At 37.0% G+C, this 16,230-nt stretch overlaps 1 protein-coding gene across 4 annotated transcripts in view; it reads right to left on the bottom strand.

Moving 5' to 3' along the window:
• Window positions 1-16,230, bottom strand: part of IFT80 (intraflagellar transport 80) — a 132,675-nt gene that overhangs the window by 8,329 nt on the left and 108,116 nt on the right. For all 4 annotated transcript variants that reach the window (XM_070072586.2, XM_017346881.4, XM_089332149.1 and 1 more), the window contains 5 exons: window positions 13,945-14,080; window positions 13,396-13,543; window positions 12,181-12,352; window positions 11,171-11,260; window positions 10,896-11,068 (listed from right to left, as the gene is read on the bottom strand). In XM_070072586.2, the coding sequence (XP_069928687.1) occupies window positions 10,896-11,068; window positions 11,171-11,260; window positions 12,181-12,352; window positions 13,396-13,543; window positions 13,945-14,080 (719 nt within the window). The remainder of the gene's footprint in view (window positions 1-10,895; window positions 11,069-11,170; window positions 11,261-12,180; window positions 12,353-13,395; window positions 13,544-13,944; window positions 14,081-16,230) is intronic.

Raw genomic sequence — 16,230 nt, 5'->3', positions numbered from 1 at the left:
AGGAGCAGCCAGGCCACGAACCAGTTGCCCGTATGGGATGCCAGCACTGCAGGCAGAGGCTTAGCCTATTACACCATGGCGCAGGCCCCTCATTAAATTTTTTAATCAACATAAAATTCAAGTGGATGAACTTTCCCACATTATAAGTGGTTCAATTATCTTGACCATTTTTACAAGTCTATAATGTATTTATAGAATTAAAAAATGATATCTTAATGCTACTAGTAGAGCAAATAGAAAATTTTATAAAAATAATTGACAGGAAAGAAAAGTCTGACAAAATGTCTTTTATCATTTGAACCTTAGAAAAGTCATTTACTTATAAGCCAGTCAATGTCATTTTTCTTTATGCCTAAGTTATTTTTAAAGTAATATTTACATAGAAGATGTGAACTAAATGAATCACTGAAAAGAGTGGTATATGATCAAAGAAACAAAACCCATACATTGATGAAAATTATAGGGAAATTAAAAGATTAATCCTCAGTTCCAGGCTATTTCACCTGTAGGATCTAGACAGTGTGAACATCTCAGTTGCTGCAATCCTGTATACAATGCATATTAGTAGAGTCAGGAACAACTCAGTGGAGTATGGCTCTCCTACACGTTCATTGTCACCTTGTTTTAAAATATAGATAACCATCATCATGATAATCAAAAATAAAATACTTCTAAAGTTTTCTTGTTTGCTAATATGAAATGACTTCTGCCTAGTCCAATCATGATTTATCAGAGCTTACTGCTGTTTCAGATAAAACTAATACTGACTAGGTTTTTCTAACTTATGAATTTTCAGTAGGAAAAGTTGGCTCATTCTTATTATACATTGATTTGCCTTTCTAATAATCAAACTAAACTAAGTCTCTGTGTGTGCTGACAAATGGGAGAACTAAAAGAGATATCAAAGACTTCACATGAAAATTATGAATGTAAGTCATGCATAATATAAATGGTAATGCCACAATTAAGCAAAATAATTTCTCATAAAATATTTTGACATATACTACATTGCTAAATCCATGAGTCAACATTTGCTACCCATGAAGGATTCTCACAAAGTCCCCTCATTCCTCTCTGACTTGAAGTCTTTCAGAGGAAAAAAAAAGCATAGGTGAAAGAAAATGTAAAGGTAAAAAAAAATAGAGAAACAAAAATGGAAGATAGAAGAAGGCAAAAAGCAATTCACAGAGACTCCAAGAAGGAGAAACCATGTAAAGATCCCTCAGTCCATCTAGCTCTCCTATATAATTGTTCATATATCCCTAAAGGCTCTGACTGGGGGTGTATGTGAGTGGCGACGCTGGGGAGCAAACCCTTTGGCACTTTAGAAATTCCATTTTCCCTCTTTTTTATGATTGTATATAATGGGGGAAGAAGAGCTTGACAGCCCAAAGCAAAGTCTTCTAAATGGAGAGTATATAAGCAACCGCCCTGGGATGGGGCTTTCCAAAAACTCCGAAGATACTTTGGTAATGAACACCAACACCAACACAGTGAATTATGTAGAAAGGACAGACTATGATGGCTAATCCTAAATTTTAAATTCAATTGAATTTGAATTTAAATTAGATCCTAAGTTTTATCTGTCATAAATTTCTTTTACTACTGATTATAATAAAGCTGGTATTAATTAGCTGGTTAAAGAGCAACGGATAAAGGTAAACATTCAGGCTGGCGCCACGGCTCAATAGGCTAATCCTCCACCTAGCGGTGCTGGCACACCAGGTTCTAGTCCTGGTCGGGGCGCCGGATTCTGTCCCGGTTGCCCCTCTTCCAGGCCAGCTCTCTGCTATGGCCTGGGAGTGCAGTGGAGGATGGCCCAAGTGCTTGGGCCCTGCACCTCATGGGAGACCAGGAGGAGCACCTGGCTCCTGCCTTCAGATCAGCACGGTGCGCCAGCCGCAGCTTGCCAGCCACGGCGGCCATTGGAGGGTGAACCAACGGCAAAAGGAAGACCTTTCTCTCTGTCTCTCTCTCTCACTGTCCACTCTGCCAGTCAAAAAAAAAAAAAAAAAAAAAAAAAGGTAAACATTCAAATAATGTGTAATATTTTAAACATTTTCTAAAAGCACACACTGAGTAAAAAATGTTTCTTTACCACGTTTAGGAGGGAACTTACTCCAAATTATATAAGACTTTTGAGAACAGTATGTTTCTAGTTTTAAAATGGTTATTTGGCAACCAAACAAATGTGACATTAGATTCTAGGGCTGGAATAAGTCCATGTAGTTTAAATAGAAGTAAGTTACATAAAAATGATGTTATAATTTCAAATGTGATCTTTTGCATAAGTTGAATAAAGCAAAATCACATTAAGTGATCTACAGCTGAAGATCAAAATTTATTTTTATTAATGCTTATATAAGGCATTTCTATACTTATCTAGAGCTTTTGGTTTCCACCTCTCTTAATTTCAGATTTTGGGAGATGACAATCACCAAATGTCCAAAGCTGATGTCAGGCAGTTGCTTGCCTATATCTCTTTAAGAGCTGCATTTTACTGAGCTGCAGCTCATTATCAAATTCAAATAGGAAAACAGAAGCATAAACCAGAAAGACTGCTTCTCAACTAAAATAACACATATGAGAAAAAAAAATCTGTTCCCTTCAAGAAGTTCAAACAAATACAGAAATTCATGGATTTTAAAAGTAATCTAGTGGGCCGGTGTTGTGACGCAATAGGTTAATCTTCCGCCTGTGGTGCCGGCATCCCATATGGGCGCCGATTCTAGTCCCAGCTGCTCCTCTTCCAATCCAGCTCTCTGCTGTGGCCTGGGAAAGCAGAAGATGGCCAAATTTCTTGGGCCCCTGCACCTGCGTGAGAGACCAGGAAGAAGCTCCTAGCTCCTGGCTTCAGATTGGCTCAGCTCTGGCTGTTGCGGCCATTTGGGAAGTGAACCAACGGAAGGAAGTGAAATAATAAAAGAAAACTTCCCTACTTTGGAGAAAGAAAGGGACATCCAAGTAAGGGAAGCACACAGAACTCCTAGTAGACATTACCAGAAAAGATCTGTACAACAACACATTATAATCAAACTCCACAGTAAAACATAAAGAAAAGATTCTGAAATGTGCACTAGAGAAATGCCAGATTAATTAAGGAGGATCTCCAATTATAAATAAATAAATTGAAAATAGATCTCAGTAAAAAATAAGAGTGAGAATACGAGAGGTAGGAGGACATTTGCAACTGTAAAGCTGTATAGTTCTGCATATATTCCTATGGAATTACTTCTAAGGGTACAGTTTAAAACTTGCCAAGGGACTCCAAATCCCATTAAACTTGGTAGTAAAAATGCCATGTTAATTGTTAAAGTGATCATATTAAATGTTAAAAATATAGAGTTGGTCTTGTGTGAATAAAGTTAATTGAAAATGAATCTTAATGGAGAATGGGACTGGCAAAGGGAGAAGGAGGAGGGGTGGGGTTGTGGGTGGGAGGGCTGATATGATGGGAGGAATAACTATATTCATAAAGTTGTACTTATAACATTTGTATTCCTTAAAAAATGATTTTAAAAAATGTTAGCTACTATTATTAAAAAGTAGCAAGCCATTGTAATTTTTAACAAAACTATTTTCTCCCAGATAGGTATGTGTAAAAAAAAAAAAGAAAGCAATTTACAGATTCAATGCACTATCAATCAAAATACCAAGGACATTCTTTTCAGATTGAAATTCATATGGAAACACAAGAGACCCCGAATAGCTAAAATAAACTTATACATCAAAAACAAAACCAGAAGAATCACAATACCAGATTTGAAGACATACTACAAGGCAGTTATAATCAAAACAGCCTAGTATTGGTACAAAAATAGACGGATAGACCAATGAAACAGAATAGAAACACCAGAAATCAATCCAAGTATCTACACTCAAATTATATTTGACAAAGGAGCTAAAACCATCTCTGGAGCAAGGACAGTCTCTTCAATAGATGGTGCTGGGAAAACTGGATTTCCACATGCAGAAGCATGAAACAAGACTCCTACCCTACACTTTACACAAAAAGCCACTCAACATGGATTAAAGACCTAAATCTACGACCTGATACCATCAAATTATTAGAGTACTTTGGGGAAATCCTGTAAGACATTGGCATAGGCAGAGTTCTTGGAAAAGACCCCAGAGGCACAGGCAATCAAAGCCTAAATTAACAAATGGGATTACATCCAATTGAGAAGCTTCTGTACTGCTAAAGAAACACTCAAGAAAATTAAGAGGCAACCGAACAGAATGGAAGAAATTATTTGCAAACTATGTAACTGTTAAAGGATTAATAACCAGAATACATAAAAGATCAACAAACTCAACAACAAAACGAACAACCCAGTTTAGAAATGGGCAAAGGACTTAGATATTTTTCAAGAGAGGAAATTCAAATAGCCAATGGACACATGAACAGATGTTCAGGATCACTAGCCATCAGGGAAATGCAAATCAAAATCACAGTGAGGTTTCACCTCACCCCAGGTAGAATGGCTTTCATGCAGAAGTCAACAAACAAGAAATGCTGGTGAGGATGTGGGGAAAAAGGCACCCTAATCCACTGTTGGTGGGAATGTTAACTGCTAAAGCCACTATGGAAGACACTATGGAAATGCCTCAGAAATCTGAATACAAACCTACCATATGACCCAGCCATTTCACTTCTGTGAATTTACCCACAGGAAATGAAATCAGCATATGAAAGAATTATCTGCATCCCTCATGTTTATTGCAGCTCAATTCACAATAGCTAAGACATGGAATCAACCTAAATGCCTGTCAACTGAAGACTAGATAAAGAAATGGGATATGTACACCATGGAATACTACACAGCGTAAAAAAAAATAAATCCTGTCAATAGCAACAAAATGGAATAAACTGGAAAGTAACAAAATGGAATAAACTGGAAAACATCATATTTAGTGAAATAAGCCAGTCCCAAAGGGACAAATACCATATGTTCTCCCTGACCTGTGGTAACTCATAGAGCACGTAAAAGACAATCAGTTTGAGAAGCAATGACTTGAACAGCCCTTGTCTTGACTGTTGAGGAATAGTTTTTTTTTTTTTTCATACTATTTGTTGAACTCTTAACAGAGTTAAACATATATGTATAAAATCAACTGAAAATAGATTTCAGTAAAAAATAAGAGTGGGGAATAAGAGAGGGAGGAGGAAGAGGGGTGGGAGTATGAGTGGGAAGGCTGGCTGGCACGATGGGAAGAATCACCATGTTCCTAAAGTTGTAATTATGAAGTATATGAAGTTTGTAAATCTGTATAGTTCTGCATGCATTCCTACAGACTTACTTCTAAAGGTACAGTTTAAAACTTGCCATGGGATCCCAAATCCCGTTAAGCTGGATGGTAAAAATACCATCATAAGTGTTAAAGTGATCATATGGATAGGATTCAGTGTCTGGTAATAATAATATAATTAAAAAGGAGTGAATGCTCCAACATGGGAAGCAATCCACAAAGCAGACTCACAGAATGATAATCAGCCCTTAAGGCATTCTGGTCTGGCTGAAAAGCCTATGAGACCATTTCAGGCATGGAAAGCCAAGACACTTTGGTAAAAAAAAAAAAAAATGTCCTACATGACGGACCTCAGTGGGTGAGGCCAATGTAGAAAGAAGTGGTCATCAAAGAAGTAGGTACTTTTCTCTGAAGGGAGGAGAGAACTTCCACTATGCTTATGGCCTTGTCTAAATACTGAAGGAGTTTGTGGTTTCCATAGCCTAAGTAGGTCATGTCAAGAGCCTCAGGTGATCACTGATACATAAGAGTGTTAATTGTTAAATTAACAATAGGGGCCAGCACCGTGGCTCAATAGGCCAATCCTCCACCTGCGGTGGCAGCACCTCGGGTTCTAGTCCCTGTTGGGGCGCCAGATTCTGTCCCGGTTGCCCCTCTTCCAGGCCAGCTCTCTGCTGTGGCCCGAGAGTGCAGTGGAGGATGGCCCAAGTGCTTGGGCCCTGCACCCGCATGGGAGACCAGGAGAAGCACCTGGCTCCTGGCTTCAGATCAGCGCGATGCGCCAGCTACAGCGCGCCAGCCACGGCGGCCATTGGAGGGTGAACCAACGGCAAAAGGAAGACCTTTCTCTCTGTCTCTCTCTCTCACTGTCCACTCTGCCTGTCAAAAAAAAAAAATTAATTAATTAATTAACAATAAGAATCAGTGACTGTGCACTAACTTCCCATGCAGGATTTCTGTACTCAAAGAATTGTATTATAATTATGTGTAAATGCTTGCAAAAGATGTATCACTCTTGGATGCTTCTTTAAATTTAAGTAAGTTTCTAAAAAAAATTTAAGTTTCAAGATGCAATGACTTTGAACAGCCCTTTTTCTCGATTGTTGAGGAACAGTTGTTTTTTTTTTTCTCGTGCAAATTATTGAACTTTTTACTTAGTATAGAGTTGGTCTTCTGTGTATAAAGTTACTTGAAAATGGATCCTAGGGGAGAATGGTACTGGGAATGGGAGAGGGAAGAGGAGGAGGGGTGGGAGTGTGGGTGGGAGGGGAGGTATGGTGGAAGAATCACTATATTCCTAAAGTTGTACTTATGAAAATCATGAAGTTTGTATTCCTTAAATAAAAGGTTTATTTGGGAAAAAATTTTATTATTTTTGAAAGGGTGAGAGAGATAGAGTGTATGTATGAGAGATACCTTTCATTACTGATTCAAATGCTGGTCACAGCCAGGGATGAACCAAACTAAAACCAGGAGCCAGAACTTAGTCTGCGGGGGTCTCCAGGTGGGTAGCAAAGAAACAACTACTTAATTCATCACCTTCTACCTCCTGGGGTGCACATAGCAGAAAGCTGGAATGGAGAGTAGAGCCAGGACTTGAACTCAGGCACTCTGATACAGGAAGTAAGTACTACAAGTGGCATCTTAAACATACCACCAAACACCCAAATCATGAAAGTCATCATTCTTTTTTTTCTTTCTTTTTTTTTTTTTTATTTTTTTTGACAGGCAGAGTGGACAGTGAGAGAGAGAGACAGAGAGAAAGGTCTTCCTTTGCCGCTGGTTCACTCTCCAATGGCCGCCGCGGCTGGCACCCTGCGGCCGGCGCACCGCCAGCCAGGAGCCAGGAGCCAGGTGCTTTTCCTGGTCTCCCATGGGGTGCAGGGCCCAAGCACCTGGGCCATCCTCCACTGCACTCCCTGGCCACAGCAGAGAGCTGGCCTGGAAGAGGGGCAACCGGGACAGAATCCGGCGCCCCAACTGGGACTAGAACCTGGTGTGCCGGTGCCGCTAGGCGGAGGATTAGCCTAGTGAGCCGCGGCGCCGGCCGAAAGTCATCATTCTTTATCACAACATTCACCACTTTTCCACTCAGCAGCCCTTTCCTATAAGTACATTTAAAATGACCACAGATTTTAACAAAGACTGTAGATGTTTTAAAAAAATATATTGCACATATTATATAAATATGCCTAATATGATAGATATTAAGAAAATACTTGTTAAATGTTCCATAAATGTCACAGAATTTGGAAATGAGACACTACTTAAATTTCTTAAGTTTCTTAACAGCTTTCTGCTGATTGCTTGAAATAATTTCTTATTCAGTCCTGATATTTGGGTTAAAATCAGTGGGAAACTATGGATTTCATTGTAATGTGCAGTGGTCAAGAGCGACATGATCAGATTTCCATTCTGAAAAGATCACTATGACTGCAGGATAAACAATGGCTAGGAAAGTAACAGAGTAGACACAGGGAAATCATTGCTGACAACACAGAAAAACTTTCATCAACTGAGACAAAGTGCTGCTAGTGAAGTGGATGAGCAGACATGTGTCAGAGATAACAGGAAGGGTAGAATGGGAAGAAAATGTCAAAAGTAACTCCAAAGATTTTTAGCTCTGTGAAACTAAAAGGATAAGACAGATTACCCTGAAAGAGGACCAAGTTTCTGAGAATTAGATACAAATTTGAATTCAAACGTGTGAGATATTTAAATGGAAATGTGATCAGAGGATTCCAGGATGGCAGAATAGGGAGAGAGCTTACTGCTCTAGTCTATGGAAAGATAGTTTTAAAGAAGTGGAGAGAATATAATATCAAAAAAGAGTTAGGGAGAAAGTTGCAGAAGACTCCATGCAAATTAGAGGGAAACTGTGGATTTACATGGAGGGTGTGGAAGAGCCTGACTCAGGATCCCAGCATCCGAGAGCCTCAGTACCAACTTTGGAGAGTGAGGTGAGACCAGACTGCTGGAGCCCAAGCCACTGGTGATAAAGCTGTGGGAAGAGACTGGCAGGAGTACGGCTTGGAGCCTGTGGGGTACAGCGTACCTGCCAAACTAGAGGGGAAGAAAGGGAGCAGGTTTCTCTCTCTCCAACCATTTGGAACTGGTGTCCTGTAACTAGCGGAGATGGTGGGCACCATATTGAACATATGTAACAGCTGCACCAGCTTGTGGGCACGCCCAGCAACCAGCCCAGAGGAGACCCCTGAGTCTGGCTGGGAGAACTGATAGGGGGCTGGGTGCTTATGACTGTGGGAGCCTTGTGTGCTGGAACTGTGAAAACACTGTAGCTGTGTGGGAGGGTGCAAGATGTGGTTAGGTCTTTGGGCAGTCACTGTGGGTGGCTCCACATGACTGGGGTCCTCTGATTCCCTGGTGAGAGTCAATACTACAGGATCAGTACCTTACACTGAGGACTGCATGGTTACTTTGTGTGGTTTTTGTGGCAATGCTAAAGAATATTATTGTATCCACTGGATCTAGCGCCTAGGCATTGGTTTCCTTGGAGCAGAGGAGGTTGGCTTGAGACTACAATAGAGCTGATCAAACCTCTTCACTGATTTAAAAAAAAAAAAAAAGAGATTTAACACGCCCAACTTGGGTGTCACCTTGGATACTCCCCTCATACTGCAGAACTGAAAAGAGTTCCCTGGCCACACACAGGACATGATTCTGGGTATTCACTGAAAGAGCAGACACTCCACTAGGCCACACAGGCATAGCCCAAATTTGTAAAATGGAGTTGGTAATAACTATTATCAGAGTTGTTAGATAACCTAATGAGATGATACACAGAAATTCTTCAGTACAATTAACTCCTTGCATATAATAAGCACTCAGTAAATGGAAGTTTTATTATTAATGAAAACAAATAGAATTCCTACCTAGGTTTTAAGCTTTTTAAGATATGGACAATTGGCTGGTGCCACGGCTCACTTGGCTAATCCTCCACCTGCGGCGCCAGTACCCTGGGTTCTGGTCCCGGTTGGGGAGCCGGATTCTGTCCCGGTTGCTCCTCTTCCAGTCCAGCTCTCTGCTATGGCCCGGGAAGGCAGTGGAGGGTGGCCCAAGTGCTTGGGCCCTGCACCTGCAAGGGAGACCAGGAGGGGGCACCTGGCTCCTGGCTTCAGATCAGTGCAGCACGCTGGCTGTAGCGGCCATATAGGGGGTGAGCCAACGGAAGGAAGACCTTTCTCTCTGTCTCTCTCTCTCACTGTCTAACTCTGAGTGTCCAAAAAAAAAAAAAAAAAGACAATAAAAGAATTTTCGTTTTACTGTACAATGTTCCAAGTACTACACGAATTGTGAAACACTTTCTCAAAAACATTGATTAAAAGAATGTTGAAAATTTTATTCTTTCTTATTTCTCATAGAATCTGATAGCTTAGTAATAGTATATACAATTTTTATTAGTTATTAATAGTTTTAAAATACTATTCATACTCTCTAAACAAAAACCTTAAGTATTATGAATAAACTGAGGGCAAGGCAATGACCTATTCACTTTGTAGAGTTAACATTTTTCATGATCTTTTATACATGTAAACAATGACAGTGGATTTGTGTAAATGAAGGACAAAAAAACAGAGTGGGTGAATTACATGAATAGTATTGGTCATTAAGACAAACATTTAATGAACAGACTATAGTATATCAATCACACAATTAACCATCTGCCATTTTTGTTACTTCTCTCTAAGGGAAAAATACAGTGACAATACCTATAAAAATTCTAATTTAAGAGAGTTGTAAGGAATTTGAAATTGAACTATATGGGTTATTTTTGAGCACAAAGCAAAATAAAGATCATAAAAGACATTATGAACCTGGAAAAATATACCAATTTCATAACATAATAACTTTAGGAGTATATAAACACTACAGTTTTGTCGCTAAGAGACACATAGCGGGGAGGTTGAGTGGATGAAGCTAATATATCATGGAGAACAGCAGCACGCCGCTGTGTCTCAGAAAACAATCTGACCCAAAGCCTAATGAAGGAGTGAAGGTTGCTGCTAACCACTCCTCACTATAAATCTCTTCCTTTTTCTTCCTGAGCTCCACAACTCTCTCTTGACTTGTCTCTTTCTCTGCTTTATGGGATAACCTTTTGGTTGACTTCTTTCACTTATCCTATAAATGTAGATGTTTTCTTACTCCACACATTCCCTAGGCAATTTTATCCATTCTTCTGGCTTCAATTACTGCCCATTTGTTGATGACTCCTAAATCTACATCTATAGCTAAAATCTTTCTAATGAACTCCAGATCCATTTAATCAACTATTATCACATATCTCTTCACAAATATTTCAAATTCAACTTGGTTAAAACTGAACTTACTATGTTGCCTAACAGATCTGCTAATGATACCATCATTTCCCCAGTTACTGAAATCAGAAACTTGGCAGTCATCCTAGACTCTCTTATGTTCTTTACACCTCAACTTTAATCAATCACAAGTTAGAGAAGGCATAAATCTTTCATTGTAAACTATTAACAAATAAAAATAAGAGTTAATTCATCTGTGGTGTGAGGAAACAATCAAGTACAGTGAAAAATTTTAATTCACTAAGTTGTAGAACAACATATTAAAGTCAACTGAGTTTTGAAATTGATAAAAAGCATTTTTATTACCTTTCCCAGTTGTAGAGATTAATATTAATCTGGATTGCCTGATAAACAAGGCCAGCCTGAAGAAGCACTGTTTCAGCCTCCTGTATGTTCCCACTAAACATTAGTATATGGGCTATTTTTGATTCTTTAGATGGAAGATCTTTTATAGAATTGATGTATTGAACCTTATCAATCTAAAAAGAAAAAATAGTTGAAGAGGATAATAACAGAAACATAACAAATTATGTTAAGAAAAAAACCTATACCAGTAATATAAGTAAACCTTATTTACATACTTCACCAATTGCTGCATAGGCTATTTCTGCAGTTGTCATGTCTTGATTCGCAATTGCCATAGCAGCTAGGCAGGCCCACATGGTTTGCTCCTAAAGTGAAAAGAGAACAATGATCTCAACTACCTGGCATAACTGTGATTTAAACAGTCATAGTAAAATTACTTTACAGTTTTAAAAATAAAAAAAAAATCACTGAGCTTGGCAATGAAAAAACTAATAACTTAATAAATTAATGACTTGGAAATTTCATTGTGGCTACTTTGTTGATATATATTAGTACTGCAGAGAAAACTTCTTCTGAATAAAAGTTTCTTAAAATTTTCACTTCTACTTATACACTTGATCTTAGCCAAAAGGCTTAGAAGTGATACATATCTATTTATAAAAGATTTATTTTTGAATTTTAAATAATTCAAGTGAGGTGTCAAAGATATAACTTAGAGAGAACCAGAGTATACTAAGAATCTCAGACAATGCTATTGTGGCAGATTGCCACCCACAAACCATCATAAGAAAAAGCTTCTAAAAGTCACTCCACAAAATCTATCCTAAGGGATGTTAAATAATGTTCAGTAAAAGAGGCCTATACTCTAATATGTTTGGAAAATACTGGGTTCAACCAAATTGGAAAATATTGATCTATTGCAGAGATTGTTAGCCTTAGTTGTAACAGAGAATCATTGGAGGAACTGCAAAACTATGCTTAAGCATCAATCCAGATCGAATGAATTAGAATCTTTTCGTAGAACTTGTCAACCTGACTTTTAAGAAAGTTTAACAAAAGTTTTTATATGTGATAACTTATAGAAACTACTAGTCTGAATTATAGTTTTCTCAAAGAATAAATCATTCAACAACACCTAACCATCTGTGTTGCTCAGGTCTTCCCTTACAAAAGACAGGATCCCATTCACAATTTTTGAACCTTTATCTATTATCACTATTCATGTTGCCCAACGGTAAACTAACACACAATATATACACAGCTGCGGATGTGAAACATAAAGTACCTTAACAAAGCGACAAAGTCTTACAGCATCTTCCCATTTTGAGCTGCCTACATATTCATGGAGAATAGCTGGATATGGTGATATGCTGATGTGAACCAGGGAGCCATCAGCTCTTCTTATAGTTACCTGATTTCCAACAAAACTCACAATATGGGGATTTTTACTAAATTCACTGTTGAAAAAAAGCAAAGTTTAATTTCAAGCTATATTCTGGGCAAAATTTTTCATATATGTTCAATTTGGGAAGTTAGACCCCTGCCACATATACATGAAGTCTCCAATCTCTAACAAGGACCCTCAGAATAGTTAACTCCAGGGAGAATGCATATCTTCAAATAAACATTTGAACAAAACTTGCCATTTTGATATACTTGACACAAAACATATGGTTTAAAAGTAGTAAAACTTATTACATATCTAAGAAATATTTCTAAAAGTATTTGAAGTAACCTTTTTTTCCCTGAGTCCTAAGATAAATCATGTAAATGGTTAAACAACTTGACTTTTTTTTTGCTTTTAAAAGTATTAAAGGGTAAACCAATAAAAATTAAGCTACCCAGAATTATTTTTTCATAATGAAAAAGAAGATGAACTTTAAATAAAGTGACTAACTTATTTTCATTAGTTTAAATACTTCTAAAAGTAAGTTTAATGTTGATGCTTCTCCGATTTTGCTAAGGTTGTAAACCTGATTAAATATTAAGAATGAACTCAAAACAGAATTTGAGTCAGAATCCTTATTTCTATTTTGTCAAGAGTAAGAGAGTTCTTTGCTATTTCTGAAGAGAATTCCAGGATGTAAATGTATTTGATTTTCTGAAGCACTCAGGTTTAAAAAAGAACTTTTCAATAATCTTGTGGGGTGTTTTCTGTTTTTAATATCAACTAAAAAAATAAACTTTAGAGAAACATACTGAAACATTTCCTGAAATTCATAAAGTTAATCAGAATCTATATACTGGGTAGTTGTCATAAGATTGTGCGTTATGGAGAAAATCTTATGAGTTTCTATATTAAAACCACTAAATCACATTGAAAGAACCAACTGAGTTACCATTAGACAACACTAAGCTTGAAAACTTTATTAGACAAATAATTCATATTATATAATTTGTTTTCATCGCTTAAATCTTGTTAAGTTAGTTTCAGCTGAACATGATATACCATTAGAGTTTTATTTACCACAATAAAGGATTCTATGCAATAAAATGTTACCTTGCATCCTTTTCATATAACGTTTTTGGCAAAATGTCTCTGTCCACATAAACTGTATTGGGATAATACCACACTGTAAATCGAGTATCTTGAAGTCCACAAAGGATATTGCATGTATCACACCACGCTAAAGTATGCACCATTGTTCCTTTGTACAAAAAAGTAAATTAGTTTCAGTATGAAGTTATTAAAATATATTTTAAAAATCAGCTAAGAAACAAGATCCCATCTAACTTCTTATAAGTATGATGACTTTCTGACTGTATAATGTTGAAAATACATGTACTAATCTACATAAGAATTTCTGAAAATATATGAATGTTCTTGCTAGAACCATTATATTTTTAATTTGCAGGTTTTTCTTTTGAATGCCAATTTAGGTGCAGCAGCTAAAGGATTACTATTAAAATGGAGTTAAGCAGCTAAGAGATACAGCTATACCAAGACATTCTCAGATTCATTCTAGCAAGTAAACTACTAATATGCTACAAAGTAGACCTAAGAAAGCTAATAATAATTGAAATTTAAAATGTGTTAAAATTATTTTACCAAGTTTGATAATTTGTTCTTCCTTCCCAAATCGCTTCACTGAAGTGATATAGAGATCTCTGTTTTTATCAATGAAAGCAATTTTTCTATCATGGGTAAGTCCTTTTTGGTCCAGAGCAATTTCCAAGATTTCATTCTAAAATTTAAAAAAAAAAAATGTATAAACTGGATTAGCTATAGGCTTGAGATAGATCATTTTTTAGTTAAAAGATCATTTCATCATTAAAGACCAATTAAATGTGTCATTCACTTACTATAATCATAAAATGTTCCTCTTAAATAATTTTAAATTGCTGACATACTGATAATTCAAAAGCATAAGTTATAATGCCTAAAATCCAAGGCGACCCCTAAGATACAATAAAGTAACACATATTTTGATACTCTGTCAGCTGAGAAAGACTCTCTTCTGGCCTCCTGTCCTACCTTTAGCAGACAGGGGTGAGGGTGTAGCAAATCTGAGTATCACATGAGAGGTCTGATTTCATTAATAAGTTTCTCACACAACAATTTATTTTAAGTAGACTGCCTAACATCTACATTTTAAAAATTGGTAATACATTTTCTTTTTTTTTTTGCATTGCAAAAATTTCATTGCTTTTTTTAACTTTTATTTAATAAATATAAATTTTGAAAGTACAACTTTTGGATTATAGTGGCTTTTTCTCCCCATAACCACCTTCCCACCCACAAGCATCCCTTTCTCTCACTCCCTCACCCATCCCATTCTTCATCAATACTCATTTTTAATTATCTTTATATACAGAAGATCAGTTTAGTATATACTAAGTAAAGATTTTGACAGTTTGCACCCACACAGACACACAAAGTGTAAAGTACTGTTTGAGTACTAGTTATACCATTAATTCACATTTTACAACACTTTAAGGACAGAGATCCTACATGAGGAGTAAGTGCACAGTGACTCCTGTTGTTGACTTAACAAATTGATACTTTTGTTTATGGCGTCAGTAATCACCCTAGGCTCTTGTCATGAGTTGCCAAGGCTATGGAAGCCTTTTGAGTTCGCCAACTCCGATCTTATTTAGACAAGGCCATAATCAAAGTGGAAGTTCTCTCCTCCCTTCAGAGAAAGGTACCTCCTTCTTTGATGGCCCGTTCTTTCCACCGGGATCTCACTCACAGAGATCTTTCATTTAGGTCTTTTTTTTTTTTTTTCCCAGAGTGTCTTGGCTTTCCATGCCTAAAATACTCTCATGGGCTCTTCAGCCACATCTGAGTGCCTTAAGGGCTGATTCTGAGGCCACAGTGCTGTTCTCAAAATATATGGAAATAACTCATGTTTCAGAGCCTTAAATTGTACAATCATTTCATGTACATTTCATGTGAAATAGAAGACTTGATGTAGGTATACACTTACTTTGCAAATGAGAAACTGAGACCCATATTCATTAAGTGGTTTTACTCAGAAAAAGCTGGTACCTAGCATTTCTAAAACTTACAACATAGATTTTTGATTTTGAGATTATCACTATTCCCACAACAAAGTAATTCGTGCATATTAAATTAATTTATAGTAATAGCTAGTGAGATGAATTTTCTTATAACTAGGAATTGGTTTAGTATGGATTCATTTCGATTCAATTAAAGATGGATTTATTTACTGTCTACTATGTCTGAAAACTGAATTCAACAAGAATCACAATCACACCATCAAGTCACTGTATTACGAGACCTTTTAAAACAAAACAAAACAAAACAAAACAAAACAAAATATGCATAACCCTTTTTCAAATTGATGGATCAGTTCACAATACATTTTTTAAAATTCAGTTCTCTAGAATATTATAACATAATTTAAGGAAAAAAATAAGTTGTATGTATATCAAGGCATACATGAAGTAAAACTCTTAAGTATTTTTTTTTTTGCCTTTTTTTTCTTTCTTTCTTTTTTTTTTTTTCTGACAGGCAGAGTGGACAGTGAGAGAGAGAGAGACAGAGAGAAAGGTCTTCCTTTTGCCATTGGTTCACCCTCCGATTATCCTGGTCTCCCATGGGGTGCAGAGAAACTGATCTTTATAGTAAAGAATTGCTTATCATCACCGTCAGAAGAACCTTTTTTAAAACACTGTTAAGCAGACATGATTCTACCACCCAAGAAATTCAAAGTTAAAGATGGATAATAACGATAACAGTGCCTATGTCTACAGGAGAAGGGGATTCCTCCTTCATTCAGCAGGTCTTCCCATTTTCCTCTCATCCAGTTTCACTGTCTCTGCTTTTGTTCTATTCCTCTTGGGTCACCTTTGCACTGGGACTTGAAAG

The sequence above is a fragment of the Oryctolagus cuniculus genome, chromosome 4, assembly GCF_051225735.1.
Source record: "Oryctolagus cuniculus isolate XC-2025 breed Fujian yellow rabbit chromosome 4, ASM5122573v1, whole genome shotgun sequence".
In the NCBI taxonomy this organism is placed as follows: Eukaryota; Metazoa; Chordata; class Mammalia; order Lagomorpha; family Leporidae; genus Oryctolagus; species Oryctolagus cuniculus.
Note: the sequence above shows the minus strand (reverse complement) of the source record. Positions and strands in the feature narration are given on the sequence as shown.